Genomic DNA, 27,541 nt, shown 5'->3' with positions numbered 1-27,541 from the left:
AAACTGTGGGTAGTTTCAAATTTAGGTTGGATAAATACACGAGTTAGGGGTTGGATTTGAGTGGGACTTGCACGTGAGTAAATAGAGTTATTAAAGCTTATTGCTTGGGTAGTATTGAAAACTGAGTTGGGCAAATATTCTGTTAGTGGGATGGATTGTGAAGGACCTGCCTAGAATAGGCCAACAGGCTTGCTGCAGTGTATTATTATTAGTATGTATGTATAATAATATAGTAGGTTGGTAGACAGCAACCACCCAGGGGGGTACTACCATCCTGCCAAGTGAGTGTGAAACGAAAGCCTGTAATTGTTTTACGTGATGGTAGGATTGCTGGTGTCTTTTGTCTGTCTCATAAATATGCAAGATTACAGGTACGTCTTGCTACTTCTGCTTACACTTAGGTCACACTACATATACGTGTACATGTTTATTTATACACACTCATCTGAGTTTTCTTTGATTTTATCTTAATAGTTCTTGGTCTTATTACTTTTCCTTTTATATCCATGGGGAAGTGGAATAAGAATCTTCCTCCGTAAGCCATGTATGTTGTAAAAGTCAACTAAATGCTGGGAACAATGGGCTAGTAACCTCTTTTCCTGTAATAATTACTAAAAAGAATAAGAAGAAAATTGTCAAAGTGGGAAGTCTGAATGCGCGTGGATGTTGGTTAAATGACAAGAAAGAGATGATTGTGGATGTTATGAATGAGAAGAAGCTGGATGTCCTGGCTTTAAGTGAAACAAAGCTGAAAGGGGTGGGAGAGTTTCAGTGGAGAGAAATAAATGGGATTAGGTCAGGGGCTTCAAATAGAGTTAGAGCTAAAGAAGGAGTAGCAATAATGTTGAAGGATAAGTTGTGGTAGGAAAAGAGGGACTATAAATGTATTAATTCAAGGATTGTGTTGAGTAAAGTAAAGGTTGGATGTGAAAAGTGGGTTATAGTAAGCGTATATGCACCTGGAGAAGAGAGAAGCGTAGAGGAGAGAGAGAGATTTTGGGAAATGTTGAGTGAATGCGTGGGGAGTTTTGAACCAAGTGTGAGAGTAATGGTGGTTGGGGATTTCATTGCTAAAGTGGGCAAAAATGTTGTGTAGTAGGTAAATTTGTGGTACCAGGGGTGAATGAAAATTGGGAGCCTTTAAGTGAGCTATGTGTAGAAAGAGGTTTGGTAATAAGTAATACATATTTTATGAAGAAGAGGATAAATATACATGGTATGATATAGCACGTAATGAAAGTAGTTTGTTACATTATGTATTGGTGGATAAAAGGTTGATGAGTAAGCTCCAGTATGTACATGTCTGTAGAGGGGCAACTGATATCTCGGATCATTATTTAGTTGTAGCTACAGTTAGAGTAAGAGGTAGATGGGAAAAGAGGAAAATGGCAACAACAAGCAAGAGGGAGGTGAAAGTGTATAAACTAAGTTCGGGTGAGATATAAGCAACTATTGGCAGAAAGGTGGGCTGGTGCAAGTATGAGTAGTGGGGGGAGTTGAAGAGGGTTGGAATAGTTTTAAAAATGCACTACAGTGGAGCCTCTACTTGCGAGCGTGTCCATGTGCAAGTTTTTCCAAATACGAGCAGTCGATGGGTCGATTTTTTGCTTCCATACACGAGCAAAATTTCCACAAGTGAGCAGACCTCAAGGCAGGTTCCTTGATACTGGTGAGGAGCTCTTGCTTTTGATCTCAGGAATTGTATCTCATTTGTTTGTTGGACTGTCTTATTGAAACTTGGGCAATGTATGATGGAAAGATTCTTCTTAACATACACCAAAAATGAAAGAAATCTAAGCATAAATAATGGAGTTCACTTCTCAGCAATTAGCCACCCCTTAGCGGTAATTTTGAATGGTTTTTATGGTTGTATTCTCGTTTTTTTTGGTCTCATTTGATAGAATGGAAGATATATTACAGAAATAGCTATGATTTTGATTGCTTTCACGACGAAAAGTACCTTGAAATAGAGCTCAACCTAGGAGAAATGGTCTATTGCTTGGCTGTTTCAGAGTAAACAAATGACGTCACTGTCCATTCCAATATGCAGTTGTGAATGGGTTGACATTATTTATACAATTATTGCAATAAGGAGTAACAGTAAATCTTATATTTTTTGTGTGAATGAAAATTACAAATTATTTATATAATAATAATAATAATAATAATAATAATATAATATGAATAATAATAATATATATAATAATAATGTACTACATATAATAATTATAATAATAGATGGCTTCAAAAGGCCGTCACTAGATGGCAGTGTTTACCGCCTCCACCTGTTACATAATGACATATTTTATTCATTTTAGAGTATATATTATGTTTCTCTGTTATTTATATTGTTTATGTCATATTAGATGAACTGTGATATATAATTAAGCCGTATAGATGATATTAGCGAAATTATTCATGAAGTACAGTGGACCCCCGCATAGCGACTTTAATCCGTGCAAGAGGGCTGATCGTTATGTGAAATGTTCGGTATGCGAATGAATTTTCCCCATAAGAAATAATGGAAATCAAATTAATCCGTGCAAGACACCCAAAAGTATGAAAAAAAAAATTTTACCACATGAAATATACATTTTCCTACACACAAAGAGAAGGATACATGCACAATAGTAGAGTAGTACATGCACAATATATATTGTGCATGTACTAGTCTACTAAATGAAGAATAAATGACACTTACCTTTATTGAAGATGCAGCAATGACTGATGAGACACTGTGTCCTGGGAGTGCCTTTTCCTCCTGAGTACTGTAGGTCCTGTTTGGCATTTTCTTCCAGAACAGGCCTTATCACACTGTGTATGCCACTACGATTCTTAAATCTCTCAAACCAACCTTTGCTGGCTTTAAATTCACCAATATGAGCACTAGTTCCAGGCATTTTTCCCTGTTCACCTGGGTGTTAGTCGACTGGTGTGGGTTGCATCCTGGGAGACAAGATTAAGGACCCCAGTGGAAATAAGTTAGACAGTCTTCGATGACACTGACTTTTTTGGGTTATCCTGGGTGGCAAATCCTCTGGGGTTAATTGTTTCTTGGTATTCTCAATAAGCCACACCAACAACGGTGCTACAGCAGCAGCAGCAGCTGACGGTGGTACAGCAGCAGCAGCAGCTGACGGTGGTACAGCAGCAACAGACGATGCTACAGCAGCAGCAGACGATGCTACAGCAGCAACAAACGATGCTACAGCAGCAGCAGACGATGCTACAGCAGCAGCAGACGATGCTACAGCAGCAGCAGACGATGCTACAGCAGCAGCAGACGATGCTACAGCAGCAGCAGACGATGCTACAGCAGCAGCAGACAATGCTACAGCAGCAGCAGACGATGCTACAGCAGCAGCAGACGATGCTACAGCAGCAGCAGACGGTACTACAGCAGCAGCAGCTGTACCACCAATAGTAGCGATGGTTGATTGGGGTTTATTATACAACCTGGCCAGCTCGGAGACACGCACTCCACTTTCATACTTATCAATGATCTTTTTCTTCATCTCTATAGTAATTCTCACCCTTATTGCTGTAGGGTTGGCACTAGAAGCTTTCTTGGGGCCCATGGTCACTTATTTTCCAGAAAAAATCACCAAAAACACTGTAATAATACGAAATGTTCCGATTGTATGCTTGGATGTTACTGCGGAGGCTGGCTGGTAAACAATGCCACCAGCAGAACATGTGAGCGGGGCTCAGGCCGCACATTGGACGCGTCTCGGACGAAGAGCGGTGAGCGGGTTTTTGGGCGGTATGCGAGGCAAAATCTTTGCGAAAAAAGCGAGCGGTATGCGGATTGTACGGTATGCGATGTGTGCGGTATGCGGGGGTCCACTGTAGTTTGCCCGGTCTCCAGACAAACTCTCGTCCACCGCTATCACTGCCCATACCACTACATGAATGACATACAGTGGACCCCCGCGTAACGATCACCTCCCAATGCGACCAATTATGTAAGTGTATTTATGTAAGAGCGTTTGTACGTGTATGTTTGTGGGTCTGAAATGGACTAATCTACTTCACAATATTCCTTATGGGAACAAATTCGGTCAGTACTGGCACCTGAACATACTTCTGGAATGAAAAAATATCGTTAACCGGGGGTCCACTGTATTTTATTCATTTTAGAGTATATATCAGGTTTCTATGTTATTTATGTTGTTTATTATGTCATATTAGACTCACGAAATCGTAATGACATGATTGCAAACAAACCATACCCCGGCCGGGATTGAACCCGCAGTCAGAGAGTCTCAAAACTCCAGCCGCGACGGGCTGGAGTTTTGAGACTCTCTGACCGCGGGTTCAATCCCGGCCGGGGTATGGTATGTCATATTAGATGAAGTAAGATAGATAAATAAGCTTAGAGTTGATATTAGCGAAATTATTGAAGTACAGAATTCCACTGGAACGGATTAATTGTATTTCAGTTAGCTTAAATGAGGAAAATTGTCTCTGTAAACGAGCAAATCCAGTTGCAAGCAAGGTCATGGAATGGATTAAACTCGCAAGTAGAGGTTCCACTGTATTAGAATGTGGGCAGAAGTTTGTGGTTATAGGAGGGTGGGTGCAGGAGGAAAGAGGAGTGATTGGTAGAATGATGAAGTAAAGGGTGTGATAAAAGAGAAAAAATTAGCTTATGAGAGGTTTTAACAAAGCAGAAGTGTTATAAGAAGAGCAGAGTATATGGAGAGTAAAAGACAGGTGAAGAGAGTGGTGAGAGAGTGCAAACGGAGAGCAGATGATAGAGTGGGAGAGGCACTGTCAAGAAATTTTAATAAAAATAAGAAAAAATTTTGGAGTGAGTTAAACAAGTTGAGAAAGCCTAGAGAATGAATGGATTTGTCAGTTAAAAACAGAGTAGGGAGTTAGTAAATGGGAAGATGGAGGTTTTGGGTAGATGGCGAGAATATTTTGAGGAACTTTTAAATGTCGATGAAGAAAGGGAAGCGGTAATTTCATGCACTTGCCAGGGAGGTATACCATCTTTTAGGAGTGAAGAAGAACAGGATGTGAGTGTGGGGGAGGTGCGTGAGGCATTACGTAGAATGAAAGGGGGTAAAGCAGCTGGAACTGACGGGATCATGACAGAAATGTTAAAAGCAGAGGGGGATATAGTGTTGGAGTGGTTGGTATTTTTGTTTAATAAATGTATGAAAGAGGGGAAGGTACCTAGGGATTAGCAGAGAGCATGTGTAGTCCCTTTATATAAAGGGAAGGGGGACAAAAGAGATTGTAAAAATTATTGAGGAATAAGTTTACTGAGTTCTAGGTAGTAAGTTGGTAGACAGCATGTTACAAATAATATGATTTCTAATAACCATAGAGATCTCCAGTGAATACTAGAAAGGACTGCCCTTCTAGCATCCAGCCCGTTACTGGGTTTTTGTAACAAGTAGTCAGTATCCTGGTCCGATTATCCATTAGAATTCAATAATAATTATTAGTGCTTCAGGATTGCAATTGGTAGGTTACTAACTAAAGAAATTTTGAGACTCTCTGACTGCGGGTTCAATCCCAGCCGGGGTATGGTTTAAATTAATCAAAGTAATCAAAATAATAATAATCACTTCTCTTGTGTACAGTAATATTGTGCTGAAGGCACATATCACATTTATATGTCTTAAGTACCGTCTGGTACATTAACATTTAATAATACATATATATATAAGTAAGTTTGTGTGTAAGTGCTCTTAGTAGTTCGCTATGTCTCAAGACTCGACTAGACTTAAACCCGTGACTGACAAAGTCCTCACATCAACTAACTTCTTGACCAACCTGGCAATCAGAACAGCTTGCTTGTACAATAAAACAACCGATAAGCCGAACAGCAGTATAACAAGCAACAGCGACACAGAATCAGGAACAAGGAGATAACATAACGACACTAAGTAGGGACCATCTGCAGATCCTCCACAAAAGTCACAAAACTCCCTTACTACTGAATCTAAGTTCAGCATTAGAAAATCCCGAACTGTGACAGTACACAGATACCAGTACAAATTAGGTCAGAAGCTACAGCTCAGGACCTGAGTTTCTCAGTGTGACACACAACCTCAGTACAATGTCGAAAATCACTAAGTCTAGACAATGTTCTGTGAACAAAGTTCCACAGAACCAACAACAAGAAAACGACAGAGACGATCTTCCAACAAGGGCCCACGAGAGAGGAGTGTGGGGCGTCTTGCCAGGAGAACGTCCAACCGACAAGAGAGTGAGCAGCCCAGCTAGACTACTAAAGGCAAGGTGTGAACACCCCCCCTTTGATCACGTGACTGCTCCGTGGACTGCTGTCCAGCAACACCAAGAAGCCGGCAGGGAAACGAGCAACGAGCGATAATTACAGTAGTTAGACAATCAAGACTAACTATGATCACTGAATAATATATATAAATGTTACATCCTACCTAATAACATAACTAAGTCAAATAATAATATAAAGCATTATATTTACGATTTAGCTATTATCGCAAATATAAGCAATATAAAATTATATGAACAGGTAATATACATTATATACATTGTGACCCATTCAGGGGTCGCAATACAGCAACCGCCCAGGGAGGTACTACCGTCCTGCCAAGTGAGTGTAAAATGAAAGCCTGTAATTGTTTTACACGATGGTAGGATTGCTGGTGTCTTTTTTTTTGTCTCATGAACATGCAAGATTTCAGGTACGTCTTGCTACTTCTACTTACACTTAGGTCACACTACACATACATGTACAAGCATATATATACACACCCCTCTGGGTTTTCTGCTATTTTCTTTCTAGTTCTTGTTGTTGTTTATTTTCTCTTATATCCATGGGGAAGTGGAACAGAATTCTTCCTCCGTAAGCCATGTGTGTTGTAAGAGGTGACTAAAATGACGGGAGCAAGGGGCTAGTAACCCCTTCTCCTGTATAAATTACTAAATTTGAAAAGAGATATTTTTGTTTTTCTTTTTGGGCCACCCTGCCTCGGTGGGATATGGCCGGTTTGTTGAAAGAAGAAGTAGTAGTTTACTGAGCATACCAGGAAAAGTGTACCGTAGGGTTATAATTGAAAGAATTAGAAGTAAGACAGAATGTAGGATTGCAGATGAGCAAGGAGGTTTCAGAGTGGGTAGGGGATGTGTAAATCAAGTGTTTACATTGAAGCATATATGTGAACAGTAATTAGATATAGGTAGGGAAGTTTTTATTGCATTTATGGATTTAGAAAAGGCATATGATAGAGTGGATAGGGGAGCAACGTGGCAGATTTTGCAAGTATATGGAATAGGTAGTAAGTTACTAAATGCTGTAAAGAGTTTTTATGAGAATAGTGACACTCAGGTTAGGGTGTGTAGAAGAGAGGGAGACTTCCCAGTAAAAGTAGGTCTTAGACAAGGATGTGTATTGTCACCATGGTTGTTTAACCCTTTGAGGGTCGACAGGCCTTCTCCGAGACTCGTTCTCAGGGTCGGCCAAATTTAAAAAAAAAAAAAATTCTTATGAAAAGATAGAGAATCTTTTCCCAATCATAATGACACCAAAAGTATGAAATTTGATGGAAAAGTTACGGAATTATGCTCTCGTGAAGTTAGCGGTCTCGGCGATGTTTATGCATCGGCGATTTTGCCCACTTTGAGCCCCATTTTCGGCCAATTCCCCTGTACTAGTCGACAAAAAACATGAATATTTTGCTAGAACTCCATTTTTTCTATAAATTGAGTGCAAGAAACCACCGATTTACCAATTTCAACTATCCAGTACAGTGGTCAGAGTTTAGCAATTTTGCCAATTCCACACAAATTTCAAAAGATGCCAATTTCCGAATAGGGTCCAGAATAAACAAGAAAGACATTCCTGACACTAAAATGACATTTCCTCTGTTCATTAGTCACGTCTCAAGGCCCCTCTTACATTCTTTTGCTTTCCACTTTGAATTTTTATTCTCACAAAAACTAGAAGATTTACTGTTATGCAGACTACTGCATTAGTGTAAAAAATGGTATAAATAATATTGGCGCACTTGCGAAAGAATATTAGACTCACCAGTTGACGTGTATTGGATGCTTGGCAATATTTGTTCACTTTTGAACTTTGGTAAAAATCAAACATTTCTGCTATTTTGAGCTCAATTTCAAGGTACTTTTCATTGTAAAACCAGTCAGAATCATCTCAATTTCTGTAGTATGTCTTCCTTTCTATAAAATGAGACCAAGAAAACTAGAATACAACAATAAATACCATACGAAAATACAGTGCAAAGTCGCTGTTTTATTCCAGAAAAACGGTCAAAGTTTTTTTTTTTCTCATTATGCACTGTGTGCTGCAGGTTTTTTTTTTATACTGTGCACACTGGCCACATAGACCCATTCTTTCATATGTAGACCTACCAGCTTTCTCCCACTAGATTTGAGGGCGCTAGAATTTAAGCATACTAGTACATCAAAAACCCTGGGTCGTAAGCCGTACTAGTACGGCCGAAACCCTCGATGGGTTAATATATTTATAGATGGGGTTGTAAAAGAAGTAAATGCTAGGGTGTTCAGGAGAGGGGTGGGATTAAATTATGGAGAATCACATACAAAATGGGTATTGACACAGTTGCTTTTTGCTGATAATATTATGCTTATGGGAGATTCTAAAGAAAAATTGCAAAGGTTAGTGGATGAGTTTGGAAGTGTGTGTGAAGGTAGAAAGTTGAAAGTGAACATAGAAAAGAGTTAGGTGACGAGTGTATCAAATGATTTAGATAAAGAAACATTGGATATCAAACTGGGGAGGAGTAGTATGGAAGAAGTGAATGTTTTCACATACGTACTTGAGAGTTGGCGTGTCGGCAGATGGATTTATGAAGGATGAGGTTAATCATAGAATTGATGAGGGAAAAAAAGCAAGTGGTGCGTTGAGGTACAGTAGGGCCCCACTTATACGGCAGGTTAGGTTCCAGGCTACCGCCGTAAAGTGGAAATTGCCGTAAAGTGGAACACCCTTTTTTTCCCCTTATAAATGCATACAAATACTAGATAACAAGTTTACACTAACATATATTAAGTTAGCAATAGAACTGAGCATCAAAAAAACAATAAATAAGTACAATACACACATAGTGCACTCATTACTTACCTTAAAATATTTATAGTCTTAATCTAGGGTGAGATGAGTAGTATTTATCGTAAGAAATCAAGTGTGGTATGTATGGTAGTCAGCCGGGCTACCATACCAGGCCACCCCACTTACACATATATTTTATGATATTTAACCCTTTGAGGGTTTCAGCCTTACTAGTACGGCTTACGACCCAGGGTTTTTGACGTACTAGTATGCCTAAATTCTAGCGCCCTCAAATCTAGTGGGAGAAAGCTGGTAGGCCTACATATGAAAGAATGGGTCTATGTGGTCAGTGTGCACAGTATAAAAAAAATCCTGCAGCACACAGTGCATAATGAGAAAAAAAAAAGTTTGACCGGTTTTTTGGAATAAAACAGTGAATTTGCACTGTATTTTCGTATGGTATTTATTGTTGTATTCTAGTTTTCTTGGTCTCATTTTACAGAATGGAAGACATATTACAGAAATTGAGATGATTTTGACTGGTTTTACAATGAAAAGTACCTTGAAATTGAGCTCAAAATAGCAGAAATGTTCGATTTTTACCAAAGTTCAAAAGTAAATAAATCATGCCAAGCGTCCAATACACATCAACTGGTGAGTCTAATATTCTTTCGCAAGTGCGCCAATATTATTTATACCATTTTTTACACTAATGCAGTAGTCTGCATAACAGTAAATCTTCTGTTTTTTGCGAGAATAAAAATTCAAAGTGGAAAGCAAAAGAATGTGAGAGGGGCCTTGAGATGTGACTAATGAACAGAGGAAATGTCATTTTAGTGCCAGGAATGTCTTTCTTGTTTATTCTGGACCCTATTCGGAAATTGGCATCTTTTGAAATAGTGTGAAATTAGCAAAATTGCTAAATTCTGACCACTGTACTGGATAGTTGAAATTGGTAAATGGGTGGTTTCTTGCACTCATTCGATAGAAAAAATGGAGTTCTAGCGAAATATTCATGGTTTTTGTCGACTAGTACAGGGGAATTGGCCGAAAATGGGGCTCAAAGTGGGCAAAATCGCCGATGCGTAAACATCGCCGAGACCGCTAACTTCGCAAGAGCATAATTCCCTAAGTTTTCCATCAAATTTCATACTTTTGGTGTCATTATGATTGGGAAAAGATTCTCTATCTTTTCATGAGATTTTTTTTTGGCCAACCCTGAAAACGAGTCTCGGAGAGGGCCTGTCGACCCTCAAAGGGTTAAGCATCCCTGAGTGATAAAATGCATATACAGTTCACTCATTACTTACCTTAAAATATTTGTAGTCTTAATGTAGGGTCAGGAGTGAGTAAACGAGATAAAACGAATAAATGAGAGAGAAAAAGAATGAGTACATGAAGGAGAACAGGCGCAGAGTTATGTTAACAAACCAGGTGAAGGTAAGTTTTGTAAACAAACAAAGTGTACACGTCCGGTTTGTGTACAAGTTACATTGTGTACACGTTGTCTCTACATTGATACGGTAGAATAAATAAAGAACAACACTCCCATTCTCATGTAACACCATTTTTAGAAGAAATGATGCTCTGAGTAAAGGCAATGGAAATAAGTTACTCTGTCTGACTTTTTTGGGCTATCCTAGGTTCTCAACACTTATGCTGTTATGTATGATAATCTATGTAACTCTATTTGTGTATACCTGAATAAACTTACTTACATACATATGAAAGGAATAATTTTCTACAGTTACCCCTAGTAACACATTTTCTCTTATGTTAGACTAGAGAAAGTGTTATTCTTGCTGTCACTTGTACAAGTTATATGGCTGCCACATCTCATATTTATGTTTATTTATTCTATTGTGGGGTGTATTTATCATCTTTATATGTTATGTATCGTGTTTATTATATAATTTTGAAAAAATGTCATGGATGGATTAATGAAAATGTGTATATTAACGTAATATACAACATTTAATGAGACTCGGTTATTATTATTATTATTATTATTATTATTATTATTATTATTATTATTATTATTATTATTTCTAATATGGCGTCATTTGTGCAAGTCGTCTGCTACCACATCTCATATTTATGTTTATTTATCCTACTGTGGGGTGTATTTATCATCTTTATTTATTTATTTATTTATTTATAAATTTTAGCATACATACAGAGGTACAAAAAAATACAGGTAAGAGCAGCATGCCAAAGCCACTTATATGCATAGCATTACGGGATGGCTTAAAATTAACTTAAGATTAACTAAGCAATGATGAAATCAGTGATAAGACATTATTGTAAACAGATAACTATAAAATACAAATGAGTATTACAAAGACAGGTCATGTGGTTGCATGCATTGCTGTTCATTCAGGTAGTGTATTTAAAAAAAAATAACAAAGTTAGGTTTAACAGTTGTGTGATATAATTGTGAGTAACATTTAGGATATACAATTTATATGGTTCAGTTATTCAGTATTTATTTGGTTTTGAGTGAGTAAGTGAACTTTGAGAAGAGACTTGAATTTATAAACAGGTAGTGTTTCTTTTATATTTACAGGTAATGAATTCCAGATTTTAGGGCCTTTTATGTGCATTGAGTTTTTGCATAGCGTGAGATGGACACGAGGAACATCAAAGAGTGATCTGTGCCTTGTATTATGGTCATGTGTTCTGTTGAGGTTGGCAAGGAGATGTTTGAGGGGAGGGTTAATATCAGAGTTAAGTGTTCTATGTATGTAATAAGTGCAATAATAAGTATGGATGTTTTGTATGGTGAGTAGGTTGAGTGTTTTGAATATTGGTGGAGTGTGCTGCCTGTAGTGAGAATTTGTTATCATTCTAACTGCAGCCTTTTGTTGGGTAATTAGTGGTCTGAGATGGTTAGTTGTTGTTGAGCCCCATGCACAAATTCCATAGGTGAGATAGGGGTAAATAAGAGAGTGATAAAGGGCCAGGAGGGCTGACTGTGGAACTTAGTACCGTATCTTCGATAGTATGCCTACAGTCTTGGAAATTTTCTTAGAAATTTGTTGTATATGTGTATGAAATTTGTGTCTATTATCGAGGTGGATTCCTAAGAATTTTCCCTCTGTTAGCTTTGTGATAGGTGATCCGTTTATCGTTATGTTAAGAGGTACATCTGTAGCTCTGCTACCAAACTGAATGAAGTAGGTTTTGTCAATGTTTAGTGTAAGTTTGTTAGTCCTCATCCAGGTAGATATTTTCTGTAATTCGGTGTTTACAGTATTGGCTAGCGTGACTGGGCTCAGGTGAGAGAAGACGTATGTGGTGTCATCTGCAAAAAGTGTGGGTTTGAGTAATTGCGAAGCATTTGGTAGGTCATTTATGTATAGGAGAAAGAGAAGAGGGCCAAGGACACTTCCCTGTGGGACACCAACTGTAATTGGTTGTGCGGAAGAGCTTGCCCCATTTGCATACACATATTGGCTTCTGTTGCTGAGGTAAGACTTGAGGTAGTTGAGGGAGTGCCCTCTAATACCATAGTGTGACAATTTTACGTGGAGCAAGTCATGGTCAACTGTATCAAAAGCTTTACGTAAGTCAATGAAGATCCTCAGTGGGACTTCTTTTTTCTCTATTGCAGTGTATATATGTTCAAGCATGTGTATAATAGCATCATTAGTATTTTTATTAGGCCTGAATCCAAATTGGCAGGGGTTGAGAATGTTATGGGAGATGAGGTAGGAGTAGATTCGTTTATGAATTAATTTTTCGAAGATTTTTGAGAGAGGGTGTAAATTGGATATTGGCCTATAGTTATTCAACTCTGTTTGGTCTCCTCCTTTATGGATCGGGGTGACCCTTGCTATTTTGAGAACTGTAGGGCAGGTGGAGGATTCAATGGGTTTGTTAAAGAGTGTTGCAATGATTGGTGATAGTACTTGTGATGCTTTTTTGTATATAAAGGGTGGTAAGGTATTTAAATCTCCTGCCTTGTTTTTCAGTGCATTGATAATAAGGGAGACTTCATATGGGTTAGTCGGAGCTAGGAACAGTGTGTTCGGGTAGTTGCCAGTGAGGTAGTCATTTGGTGGGGTATCTGAGCTTGGGATATTATTGGCAAGGTTTTGACCTATAGTGGAGAAGAAATCATTGAGTCTGTTTGCTGTTTCTGTTGGTGGGAGTTGGGGTTCATCTGATTTTGCTAATTTTATTTCGCTATGTCGTGATATCTTTTTTGTTCCCAGAATTTCTGATAGGGTCTTCCAGGTCTTTTTTATATCACCTCGTAAGTTGGATAATCTGTTCTCATAATACAATTTTTTTGCCCTTCTTATCAGGCTGGTTAGGATTGACGAGTAACGTTTTGTTTGGTCTCTGGTTATGTGACCCATTCTGTACTGTTTTTCATATCGGTGTTTTGTATTTATGGATTTGAGAATGCTGGGTGTTAGCCAGGGACTGTTCAGTCTCTTAGCTGTCATCTGTTTAGTTTTTTTAGGGCAGTGCTTGTTATAAAGGTATTGGGTCTTTTTTAGAAAATTATTAAAACATTCGTCAATATCTGTATAGATTTCTAGCTCAGTGTGCCAGTCAATGTTTGTTACTGCTGTTGTGAAGTTATTAATGGCTGCCTCATTGTGAAGTCTGAAGGTGACTTTAGTAGTGTCTTGGGGTATTTTACCAAGAGTTGTTATGAGGAAAGTAGGGTAGTGGTCTGTGGTATTATCTGTAATTATGCCTGATTTTAAAGGGGATATGGTGTTGGTCCAGATGTGGTCAAGTAGGGAAACACTAGTCTCTGTAACTCTTGTAGGTTTTGTTACTGTTGGTAGCAACATGCAGTTACTCATTGTGTTTGTGAATTCAGTAACGTGTGGGTCCTGGTCTTGCAGGAGATTTATAATGAAGTCACCTGAGAGTAGTAAGTGATCTTTGTTCATGCGTGCATCAGTTATCATACTTCCTAGGTTTTGACTAAATTGGCTAATGTTTGATTGTGGAATTCTGTAGATGTTTATCACTGTGAGAGGTTTTTGTAGGTATTTGGATTTGAATTTAGCTATTATATATTCCCCATGTTCATCCCTTGTGCAAGTATTAGTGATACATTCTAGTTGGTCTGAGTAGTATATAGCTGTGCCACCCCCTTGTTGGTCTGGCCTACAGTTGTGTATGGCTGTGTAACCAGGAATGGCATAGACATCTGTAGTATCAGGCTTTAGCCAGGTTTCAGTTAGTGTAATGATGGACATATTGGCATGCAAGGAATTTAGTAATGCTAGGAGGTCATCATAATGCTTGCTTAAAGATCTGATATTGTAGTTAAAGATAGTTATGTTGTTGTTGGCTCTTGAGAAGTGCCTTTGATTGTTCTGCTGTGTAGTAATTACAGTAACTGTTTGAATCATTTAAGTCATTAAATAAGAGGTTGGTATCAGGATCAATGCTTGTAATCATAAGATTTGTAGTGTATCTACAGTTAGAATTAAGTAAAAAATAAAGTAAATATTCTAAAGCTAAAAAAAATAGCACTTGAATTATTTAACAAATGTAAAAAAAAATGAGCTAAGGTAGTTTTTTAAAGCTAAAATAAAGGAGACTATATAAAAGGGACTAAAATAATTTGTGGTGAACAAATAAAGTGATGATCAAATAATGGAGCTTGGGAATATGATAGTAGGTAGTACTTTAAAGGTAATTCTTTAAAGTTAGAATTATAATATAAAATTATAATATAAAATTATAATATAAAAGGGACTAATATAAGTTGTGGTGAACAATAAAGTGGTAATCAAATAAATGAGCTTTGGAGTATAATGGCAAAATAGTGAACTTATTAACTTTAGCACCTGAGAATAGCACCTTGATTAGTTTAACAATTGCGAATATATGATCTAAGGTAGTTATATAAAGCTAAAATAAAGGACAAAAAATATAAAAGGGACTACAATTAAGTAATGGTAAACAAGTTAAATGGACAGATAGTCACTATGAGATAATATTGGTTTAGGAGTAAGATCTGATTTGTAATATTAAATAAGTTGAGCAGTTTATTGCACAATAAAAAGTAAAATAAAATGAGATAGTTGGTACTAGCTAACAAAAGATAGTTTTCGTACTTGCAAAAAAGTAATTGGAATATACACTAATTGCACACACAATAAAAAGTGACTAAAAAAACAAGTAGTGGTAAACAAAATTAAATGGACAGGTAAGAACAATGAATAATGGTAATGTCTTGGTTATAATATGATAGTAAGATGGTAGACAGGTACAAAGGATAATATAAAGGTTGGAGTTGAATATACAAACTTGAAAATTTGGCAACAAAATGTTATGGGAAGTATAAAATAGTGTTTAATGTACAAAAGTAAAATTGACTGGTAGTAAATATGGTGTTTAATAAAATTTTAGTAAGTAATAATGATTACAAAAAAAGTGAAAAAGTAATGTTTATTTCATTCAATATTGCACTGGTAGTTATACTAGAGGTTATATGGCAGTACAAGGTAATTAAGAGTACTCTAAGATAGTAAATGTGGTGTAAAACAGGTAAAGGTAATTAGACAAGTAATGGTTGTTAAATGTCAAAAATGTTAAGAGTAAATTGAAATTATAGTAAGAATGATAATTATTAATTTTAGTAGGTAATATCAATTGATAGTATTTAAAAAAATATGAGGTAGTAATATGGACAGAGAAAGTATCAATTCAGCTAATGTTTAAGCAAACAATAGTAAATAAGAAAATTACATAAGGTGACTTATGCTTACTAGTAAAATCACAAAATGAGGTAGTTGATTATTTAAATACTAAGAGATTGTACAATGAAATTTGAACAATAATGGAGCAAAACATACACTACACTACGTAGGCTTTTAAGTTGTACATTGTTTAGTTATTCTCTGTAAGATTAGTATCCCTGAGAAATCGTGATAGATCATTCTCGTTCGTGATTGTGTACAGTTGACCTACATTTGTTTTCCTAACAAGAATTTTCCCATCCCGTGTGAAGCATTGGTGTATTGTGTCGTTATTCTCCCGCTTAAGTTTTCTGACTCTATACAGGAGGTTCTGACGTTTTTTGGTAAGACACTCGTTTATATATACCTCTTTCTTTACTTTAATAGATGCAATAATTTATATGTTATGCATCGTGTTTATTATATAATTTTGAAAAAATATCATAGATGGATTAACGAAAGTATGTATATTAACGTAATATATGACATTTAATGAGACTCGATGATTATTATCATCATTACTAATATGACGTCTCGAGACATAAGGCACTGTTACTGATTTTAACCCTTTCAGGGTCCGTCCCGTAGATCTACGGCTTCACGTTGAGTGTCCAAACCATAGATCTATGCCAAAATTCTAGCGCCGTCAAATTTAGCGCAAAAACGCTCGTAGGCCTACATGTGAGAGAACGGGTCTGCGTGGTGGGTGTGCGCCATAAACAAAAAATCTAGGCGCCCGCATAGCATTGTGGGAACGCCGGCTCAGTTACCCTTGTTCACCATGCCTCGTCGCAAGTCAGCTCTCACTCCCCGGAAAATTGGGACTCTCCTCTTCCTATCTGATAGTTCTGACACTGATGGAAGTGGAAATGAAGATGATTTCTATGGCTTTGATCAGTTAGTGACCGAAAAGAATGACCAGGATATCGATAATAGTGCAGAAAACCCTGACGATCCTCAACCTTCTACCTCTGGTGTGGGCACTCGTGACTCACGGTCAGTTGTTCCTCAGCTCAAGAAAAAACTAATATTTTCGCGTGGCCAGGCCTCTGACTTCAGTAATGATGATGATAGTGACGTGGATTGTGATTTTATTGCGCTTGACGATCATTCGAGTAGTGATAGTGAGGAATCATATTCACCAGTGAAGCGTCAGTATGTTCACCGCCGCATGCGCTCGGGTAGTGTACCCTATGCTGTGCCCAGGGGACGGAGTACATCCCGGAGTACATCCCGGAGTACATCCCGTGGCCCTACACCAGTTCTAGGTAGTGATAGTGAGGATGATGTGGCTACACTTGGCATGGATAGACCACAGGCATCAGTGGATGGTGTTAGTGGTGATGGTAGTGGCACCGCCATGCGTGACTCACCAGCCCACGCTGGGACCCACGCTGCTGACTCGTCAGTTCAAGGACAAAGCGGAGCGTCAGCCACCAGCCCACCACAACCACAACCACCTGCACAACCAGCCTATGATGTCCAGTATCCACCAGCAAACCGTATGTGGGATTGGCAGCAAAATCCCAATTTTGTTCCCAAGCCTCACCACTTTGATGACTCTCAAAGTGGAATTCTACCTACTTGTCCCCTTGGAACCACAGCCAATGAACTGGAATTCTTTGAATTATTCTTTGACCAGCCATTGATGGAAACTATTGTCAGGGAAAGTAATAAGTATTTTGAGTACACCATGGCAAATACGATCTTATCACCTCAGTCAAGACTACACAGGTGGAAAGAGACGACTGTTGCAGAAATGTATTTGCTTTTTGCAACAATAATGCTTATGCCTCATGTGTATAAGCATAATATAAAAGCATACTGGTCCACAGATCGGCTAATTTCTACCCCGGTCTTCAGTGAAATCATACCAGTGAACAGGTTTGTCTTACTCTTACGTATGTTGCACTTCTCTGACAAAACCAGGCCTGACAGAAGTGACATAAAACTGTTTGTACTCTGTGAGTGTGACAGTGGCCTGGTGTTGGATATTGTTGTATACACGGGTAGTTAAACATTGAAAGATACCAAGATGTTATTGGGTATCTCAGGTGACGTAGTGAGAAACATGATGGCACCTTATCTTGGTAAGGGGCATACATTATATATCGATAACTGGTACACAAGCCCATTACTCAGTGACTTCATGCGAGTGAACAAGACAGATGTGTGTGGCACAGTGCGTTCTAATCAGAAACATATGCCCAGGCTCAACGCAGGTGCTCGTGGTGATGATGTGCAGGTGTTTACTGCCAATGACATCATGGCATTACGGTGGCATGACAAACGAGATGTCACATTGTTGACAACCATTCACTGTAATGAAATGCAAGACAGTGGCAAAGTTGATCGAGTGACTAATGAACGTATTCGAAAACCAGTGACAGTGATTGATTATACACAAAACATGCGCTTGGTTGACAAATGTGACATGCAGATTGGTTTTGTTGACTGTGTTCGTAAGAGTTACAAGTGGTACATGAAACTTTTCTTCCATTTCATGGACATTTCAATGCTCAATGCATATAATATGTACCAAATAAAGACTGGCAACAGACCACCGTATGGTGAATTTTGTTTGTCTGTTGTCAGACAACTCATAATGAAGTACCAGGTAAGAACACCTGCTATACAACAAGGTCCTTGAATTACTCAGGATATACCCAAGCATTTGAGGAGGGAAGGTGATCATTTCATAATACAACTTCCTTCAACTCAGAAGAAATTTGCTCAGAAGAGATGCATCGTCTGTGCACAAACAAAACGACGGCAACGAAGACGCAAAGACACTTGGTTTATGTGTGAGGAATGTAAGGTGCCTTTGTGCATGGTGCCTTGTTTCAAGGAGTTCCACAAGCTCCAGCAGTTCTAAAACCATGTCCAGTGATTGTAAATATGTAAATATATGATAAAACATTAGTATTATACAAGATTTGTGCATGTTTATTGTAATAAACAACAGTGGTAAACAATAATATGATAATAACTTTAGTGCGGTTATTGTGTTCAATACAGTGAGTTTATATATATACATTATATACAGTATTGGTCTCTCAGGCCTCAAATGTTAGTAGGAATAGAAAAAAATTGGAAAAGAAAAGAAAAAAATGTAAAAACCGCAAAATAATGTAATGCGCGTATGTGAAATTCGTCGATGTTGCCGCCACCACATCATTTTTGACAAACTTCTTGGCACTGTATCTCGGTAAGTACTGATCAGAATTTTTTATTTTTGTCTTATTACCTTCACGAAAATATGCTCTTTCATTCTGTAAGAAAAAATAATTTTTTTTTTTTTCAAAATTTCTTGGACACTGGAGCACCACTTCAGATTTTGGCCTTGGACCCTGAAGGGGTTAATGTGTACCTGCACGCTAGCACAGTATGTAAGTTTATTTAGGTACAGGTATATATAAAATATGAAATAACTTTTAAAAACACTTGAAATTTTGTTGTTTCCAGACATAATGGAGAGACTTAGTGCTTGGATCTCACAGAGAATGTAAACAAACCAGGTGGGGCACAGTGACCGTATTAGAATGTCAGGTGGGGGGAGCCGTATAGCGAGTTTTGGTCAAAATTTGAAATGACCGTATTAGCAGAATGCCGTAAAGCGGGGCCCTACTGTATATGTGGAGACAAAAAACGTTATCTATGGAGGCAAAGAAGGGAATGTATGAAAGTATAGTAGTACCATCACTCTTATATGGGTGTGAAGCTTGGGTTGTGAATGCAGCAGCAAGGAGGCAGTTGGAGGCAGTGGAAATGTCCTTTTTAAGGGGCAAGGAGCGTCGGTCGAAGCGACCACGTCCCATACTCGTACTGCATCTGCTATCAATTACTCGCTGTAGCAGTAAACAAGATGCTTGCCCCTTCTGAGGGGGCTGGGCCCCTCAGGGCTGAAAGGGGCTGATACCCCCCTCCTGGAGAAAATTTCTCCACAATGTGTGGTGTAAATATTATGCAGAAAATTCAGAGTGTGGAAATTAGGAGAAGGTGTGGAGTTAATAAAAGTATTAGTCAGAGGGCTGAAGAGGGGTTGTTGAGGTGGTTTGGTCATTTAGAGAGAATGGATCAAAGTAGAATGACATGGAGAGTGTATAAATCTGTAGGGGAAGGAAGGCGGGGTAGGGGTCATCCTCGAAAAGGTTGGAGGGAGGGGGTAAAGGAGGTGTTGTGGGTGAGGGGTTTGGACTTCCAGCAAGCGTGCGTGAGTGTGTTAGATAGGAGTGAATGGAGACGAATGGTATTTGGGACCTGATGAGCTGTTGGAGTGTGAGCAGGGTAATATTTAGTGAAGGGATTCAGGGAAACCAGTTATTTTATATAACCGGGCTTGAGTCCTGGAAATGGGAAGTACAATGCCTGCGCTCTAAAGGAGGGGTTTGGGATATTAGCAGTTTGGAGGGATATGTTGTGTATCTTTATACGTGTATGCTTCTAAACTGTTGTGTTCTGGGCACCTCTGCAAAAACAGTGATTATGTGTGAGTGAGGTGAAAGTGTTGAATGATGATGAAAGTATTTTCTTTTTGGGGATTTTTTTCTTTTTGGGTCACCCTGCCTCGGTGGGAGACGGCCGACTTGTTAAAAAAAAAAGTATTATAATAATAATAATTATTATTATTATTATTAATTTAGGGAAGTGGAGCACAGATCCAATTCCCGTGATCAAGAGCCCCTCACCAAGGAACCCCCCTTGAGGGGGAAGTTTGCATCGTATCCAGAAGCAAAAAATCGATCGAGTGACTGTTCGTATCCTGAAAAATTTGCATGGTGGAGCATTCTTAAGCCGAGGTTCCACTGTAGTCTAAAGATGATTGTGTGTGGCTTAAAAGAGGAATAGACTCTTGTAGGTAATATTAGCAGATTAAAACAATTAAGAAAATAGGTGATAGTTTGCATGATTGTGACTTCAAAGTCAGAGGGATTGTGGCGATGGGGAATAAGACAAAGATACAGATTCTTTATTTCGGCATGATACAATGTTTGTACAGAGGTGGGTGACATTTAGGTGTGCATACAGAAAGCTCCATTGTATGTAGAGCATTTTGGGCAAACTTAAGCCTGTCTTAAGACTAACAAGGCAATAATTTATTGATAGTTTATATATACGGTCTCTAAGTGGTCGTAACAATAAATTTAGGAATTAAGGCACAAAAGTGAATTGAATAGTATTAATACATACAATATATATATAATTTATCAAGTTGAATTACTTTAAGGATTACAGTTTGGCTTATGTTTACAACACAGGAATGTAGGATTTAAACAACTGGTTATGAGCAGACAGATGGTGGTAAAAAGATTGTTCAGCAAAGAAATCTTTCATTAATACAATGCTTCATACACTGGGGGCTTTATCAATTACACAGATGACACTAAAATTGGTATATAATATATTTGCAGAATGTGAAGTACTCCTGGGCCAGGTCAAGTGATGCTGCGAAGAGGCCTGGTTGTGGTGCTTTGTTATTAATGTGTTCCAAGATTATCTGTGCAATGGGCTTAGATAAAATGCACATCCCTGTGTTTTGTTCTGTGATGTTGATGTGATGGATGGTGGCAGACTTTAGACAGTGTGGTGGATGGTGGCAGACTTAAGACAGCTACATTTAGTTTTGTTTTTATTTATAAATAGAATGTTCTCATCTCCACTTCATGATGTGTGAGTGTGTGTTGTGGTGTATTACATGTGTCCTTCGCTCTGTATGTGCATTTGTGCTTTTAAAGCAAATCCCTTTGTCTCACCTACATCAAAGCAGTCACAATCACCACAGGATATACTGTGAGTGTGATAGAGTGTAGCATTGTTTATGTTGGCTTTCTGGAGTAGTAATTATAGCTACTGCCCTAGGTCTACTGGGAAGAACTAATAAGTAATCAGTCAGCAGCTATTTATTCTTTGGGTTTGGAGAAAATGTTGCAAGCTTTGTTTATGCAGAAGTGGTTGATGTGCAGATGAAATTTGAGGGTGGAGAAATCTTTTTCAATACTTGGAGTATACCTGGAGAGGGTTTCAGGGGTCAACATCCCTGTGGCTTGGTCTGAGACCCAGCCTTGTGGATGTTCAGTAGTTTTGAATAACTGCAGCCAGTAGTAACAGCCTGGTTGATGAGACCCTGATCCACCATGAGACCTGGTCTTAGACGGGGCCACGGGGACGTTGACCCACAAAACCCTCTCCAGGTAAACTCCAGGTAAACACACACATTCCTGAAAATTGGAATGTTACCTGAAATTGTGTTAAAAAGAACTGAAGAGCATACTGGAAAAATAAGATTACATTCTCGAGACGTCTAAAAAAGCCAAAAGAGTGTTGAAGTTTCATTATTTGTCAAAAATAATAGTTTTCCATTATTATGTTGTAGTTGTTGGTTGTTGCTCTGGAAATATATGTGGAGAGGATTGATGTGGTGCTGTACAATAGCTGTATAAACTTGTGACAGGAATATTAACTATTGCTACCATCACCCATCACCATCACCTGCTCCCATAAGCCATATTTTCTTACCAAATTGAACCCAATATGTAGGAACTTGTCACACCTTGTATCAAGCAAGCATATACTATGGATGAATGCATATGAGAGAGTAACAACCAAGAAAAATACTGTGGTATTGTAGAGTAATAATATATTGTTGGAGGTTGTGGTGGTTGGTTTGGCCAGGACTCCATAAGCTTTGCTTCCAGTGATGTGCAGAGCTCATACAGCATATTATATAATGGCCCTTTGAACTCCAATCTGAAATATTTTTCGTGGCAGTAGCACAAGATAAACCCTTCACTTTCTTGTGTAACTAGATGTATTTCGGTCAATGCACAATCCAAGAAAGGTATTCCCACACTGCAAAACCCCAGCCCCTTGTGCCTCATTACATGCCATGGGAATAGTGCATGGAAACTAATATCCCAATTTCCTTCAATAAAAAGGACAAAATAGAACTTGCACCACCTAAAATCAGCTCAAATTTTCCACTAAGAAGCACCAGTTTTGAAAGTTTAAAGCCAGTCTGAAGAGGCATTTTCTAGTTACAGTATATCAGAGATGAATAACTCAAAATTCACCAGTATTAAATTTGAAGCAGCTCAGAAGTTTTATTATCATGTTATTGGCATTGAAGTTTTGATGCCAATAGTTGAGTCACTTACAATTTATCACATGAAAACCAGTATTCCAAGTTTCCCAGCTTCTTCAATAAAAATGGCAAATTGGAACCTACACAGGCAAAACCAATTTATGTTTTTCTCTAAGTAAGTTTGACCAGTGCATAAGGTTTGAAGTCAGTCAGAAGAGACATTTCAGTACTGTACCAACCTCTACATTGAGCACCTGGAAAGAGACTAGTTCAGCATCGTTATTGGTTGCCACATTATATGGTTTCAATACATTGATGATGTCTTTGTCATAGTACATGGCTTCAGAAAAACAACTCAACTAAGTGGAACCCTCTATATAGTTCACCTTGGAAGAGGAAAAGAATGACTTCCTACCAGTTCTTGATGTTCTCTTATCAGGGATAATGGCACCTTCAGATACAAAGCTTACAGAAAGCCAACAGAAAAAGGCAATTTAATCCTCTATTTCTTCATGACCTCAGAATGAGAGAGGAATGATAATAGGTTTCCCTCTACATGACTTCAGGATCTGTAGCAATGAACATCCTACTTGCAGAACAAGAATACATACAAAGAGCTTTTTCCTTTCTTTTTTTTTTTTAAATTTCCCAAATACGGTGTCAGTTCTAGAGAAAATACTGCAGTCAACCACAGGCTAATTCTACCCACAGGACAGATTGGCTTCCATTGCAATGACTGTACAGTACATACAGCTGACATTGGAGTAGTGGTACTTATTTCAAAAACTATAAAAGAAATTACCAGGACTCCCCACTGCATGAAGAACACAGTCATAGCAGAGGTATACAGTATTCCATGTGGGGTACAGTTTCATAGGAGAAGCATTGAGGGACTTGGATACCTGACTGCAAGAACACAGCTGTACCAGTAGGTCATATGTCACACAGAATAGATGTGTGATACTCAAAAAGGCACATGCACATTTCATGAACTTTAAATAATCCCACCTGCTATAGCAGGAAAGCAGCAGAGAGAGGCAGTCATGGCTTGAATCAGTAGCCCTATACTTATCTCTAAGACCATCACATAGAATAGAGGCGAGTACTTTAAGCAAAACACATTGCCAAACTATTCTGAAATATGAAAACACAGTTAACCAAGACCTGACCTTGTGAATCAGGTCATATCAAACATTACCTGACCTCACTCTGACCTGAGAAGTCACCTCACCTACACCAGATGTAACATCTCAACTTCAACTATGCCCAGCGCTTGACTACCACTTCTCAGCACTATATATTTATTGCTAATTGTGATATTCTTTGTACTTGGTAAAGCTTCATTTAGGTAAAACATTGTACTAGTAAAGTCTCTCTTTTTACCACTTGGTTATGTCATACTTCATGTATATTTATCTAACTTGAATCTCTTGCTGTGAGTTCTTTATATTATGGTTTTCTTTTCGTACATTTCAGTCATATCCTCTTTATGTATTCTAGAAAGTATACATTCATTGTTTTTATTCTGTTTTCCCTTTAATTTAATGCTTCAGACCATTTTAAAGAATCTGATAAATCATTTTCCTCCTGCAGTTGAATTTGAACCCATCAACCTTGAGACACTCCGTTCACAGAAGAACTTCTTGAAAGCAACCAAGAAACAGCAGAAGGAACTTGAAAGCATGAGAAAAAGACACATGAAGGAGCGTCTATCAATCCAGAAAGGGCAGTGCAGTGCAATTGAAAAACTGGCAAAAGGCAAAAAGTAAATATTTTCTTTCATGTACACACATTCACAGGGTTACTTGTTCTGTATACATGTACTGGGGAACCACTTAGGATAACAACATACTGAGAGCCTCAAAAATCACCAGTTTACAACATCTGTAATACTTTCTAACTCAGCCCACCCCATTCCCTCCCTTCTGCTGTCCAGTTTCTCTTGAATGGTCATTTTCTGTGCAGTCCTGAACTATATCATTTGGTGATTCCTTTTTGTAGTGAAGAGTAGTGTTTTGTTGCAGCAAAATTTCTGGCTCAGTACACAATAAATAAAGGAATGTCTTTTTTAAGGATAAGAAAATGAGGAGAAGATTGGAGGCAATGAGTATGTCATATTTGAGGGTAATGTGTGGTGAGAATATTATGCATAAAATTCAGAGCATTGAAGCTTGAAGATGAAGTTACCAAAGGTATAATTCAAAGGGCTGAGGAGAGTTTGAGCAGTCTTTAACATAATACTATGGCTTTGAGCTCAGGGTGTGTGCCTAAAACTGTGATGGGTTCAGCTTACTCAGATAAGCTGTGAGTGATAAATTTTGGCCAAGACATGAGAGAATGGGTCTATATGGTGAGGGTGCACCATATAAAAATAATCCTGCCCCATGTAGTGCATGATAAAGATGAAGATTCATTTCTTTGTAAAGGTTACAATGTGTAATTACAGTTTTGGTTTGCTAAGTACAAAGAAAGCCACTATCATGCTGGGGCATTTCAGGCAGACTAATTCTAGTGCATAGTAACTACTTAAAACTAGACAAGATAATAGTGGTTAACTTTATTAAAATCTTATTTAATCTTAATATTAATGCGAGGGGTTCTGGATATTAGCGGTTTGGAGGGATATGTTGTGTATCTTTATACGTATATATGGAGTGAGATTAACAAGTTAAGGAAGCCTAGAGAACAAATGGATTTGTCAGTTAAAAATGGAGAGTTAGAGGTATTGGGACGATGGAGGGAATATTTTGAGGAATTGTTAAATGTTGATGAAGATAGGGAAGCTGTGATTTCGTGTATAGGGCAAGGAGGAATAACATCTTGTAGGAGTGAGGAAGAGTCAGTTGTGAGTTTGGGGGAAGTTCGTGAGGCAGTAGGTAAAATGAAAGGGGGTAAGGCAGCCGGGATTGATGGGATAAAGATAGAAATGTTAAAAGCAGGTGGGGATATAGTTTTGGAGTGGTTGGTGCAATTATTTAATAAATGTATGGAAGAGGGTAAGGTACCTAGGGATTGGCAGAGAGCATGCATAGTTCCTTTGTATAAAGGCAAAGGGGATAAAAGAGAGTGCAAAAATTATAGGGGGATAAGTCTGTTGAGTATACCTGGTAAAGTGTATGGTAGAGTTATAATTGAAAGAATTAAGAGTAAGACGGAGAATAGGATAGCAGATGAACAAGGAGGCTTTAGGAAAGGCAGGGGGTGTGTGGACCAGGTGTTTACAGTGAAACATATAAGTGAACAGTATTTAGATAAGGCTAAAGAGGTCTTTGTGGCATTTATGGATTTGGAAAAGGCGTATGACAGGGTGGATAGGGGGGCAATATGGCAGATGTTGCAAGTGTATGGTGTAGGAGGTAGGTTACTGAAAGCAGTGAAGAGTTTTTACGAGGATAGTGAGGCTCAAGTTAGAGTATGTAGGAAAGAGGGAAATTTTTTCCCAGTAAAAGTAGGCCTTAGACAAGGATGTGTGATGTCACCTTGGTTGTTTAGTATATTTATAGATGGGGTTGTAAGAGAAGTAAATGCGAGGGTCTTGGCAAGAGGTGTGGAGTTAAAAGATAAAGAATCACACACAAAGTGGGAGTTGTCACAGCTGCTCTTTGCTGATGACACTGTGCTCTTGGGAGATTCTGAAGAGAAGTTGCAGAGATTGGTGGATGAATTTGGTAGGGTGTGCAAAAGAAGAAAATTAAAGGTGAATACAGGAAAGAGTAAGGTTATGAGGATAACAAAAAGATTAGGTGATGAAAGATTGAATATCAGATTGGAGGGAGAGAGTATGGAGGAGGTGAACGTATTCAGATATTTGGGAGTGGACGTGTCAGCGGATGGGTCTATGAAAGATGAGGTGAATCATAGAAGTGATGAGGGAAAAAGAGTGAGTGGTACACTTAGGAGTCTGTGGAGACAAAGAACTTTGTCCTTGGAGGCAAAGAGGGGAATGTATGAGAGTATAGTTTTACCAACGCTCTTATATGGGTGTGAAGCGTGGGTGATGAATGTTGCAGCGAGGAGAAGGCTGGAGGCAGTGGAGATGTCATGTCTGAGGGCAATGTGTGGTGTGAATATAATGCAGAGAATTCGTAGTTTGGAAGTTAGGAGGAGGTGCGGGATTACCAAAACTGTTGTCCAGAGGGCTGAGGAAGGGTTGTTGAGGTGGTTCGGACATGTAGAGAGAATGGAGCGAAACAGAATGACTTCAAGAGTGTATCAGTCTGTAGTGGAAGGAAGGCGGGGTAGGGGTCGGCCTAGGAAAGGTTGGAGGGAGGGGGTAAAGGAGGTTTTGTGTGCGAGGGGCTTGGACTTCCAGCAGGCATGCGTGAGCGTGTTTGATAGGAGTGAATGGAGACAAATGGTTTTTAATACTTGACGTGCTGTTGGAGTGTGAGCAAAGTAACATTTATGAAGGGATTCAGGGAAACCGGCAGGCCGGACTTGAGTCCTGGAGATGGGAAGTACAGTGCCTGCACTCTGAAGGAGGGGTGTTAATGTTGCAGTTTAAAAACTGCAGTGTAAAGCACCCTTCTGGCAAGACAGTGATGGAGTGAATGATGGTGAAAGTTTTTCTTTTTCGGGCCACCTTGCCTTGGGGGGAATCGGCCAGTGTGATAATAAAATAATAATATGCTTCTAAACTGTTGTGTTCTGAGCACCTCTGCAAAAACAGTGATTATGTGTGAGTGAGGTAAAAGTGTTGAATGATGA

At 38.6% G+C, this 27,541-nt stretch overlaps 1 protein-coding gene across 3 annotated transcripts in view; it reads left to right on the top strand.

The window, feature by feature from the left end:
- LOC128688722 (1-phosphatidylinositol 4,5-bisphosphate phosphodiesterase-like) overlaps positions 1-27,541 on the top strand; it is a 224,259-nt gene that overhangs the window by 114,090 nt on the left and 82,628 nt on the right. For all 3 annotated transcript variants that reach the window (XM_070084641.1, XM_070084640.1, XM_070084642.1), the window contains exon 13: positions 24,428-24,599. In XM_070084641.1, coding sequence (XP_069940742.1) covers positions 24,428-24,599 — 172 coding nt within the window. The remainder of the gene's footprint in view (positions 1-24,427; positions 24,600-27,541) is intronic.

Source organism: Cherax quadricarinatus, chromosome 13, assembly GCF_038502225.1.
Source record: "Cherax quadricarinatus isolate ZL_2023a chromosome 13, ASM3850222v1, whole genome shotgun sequence".
Taxonomy (NCBI): Eukaryota; Metazoa; Arthropoda; class Malacostraca; order Decapoda; family Parastacidae; genus Cherax; species Cherax quadricarinatus.
Note: the sequence above shows the minus strand (reverse complement) of the source record. Positions and strands in the feature narration are given on the sequence as shown.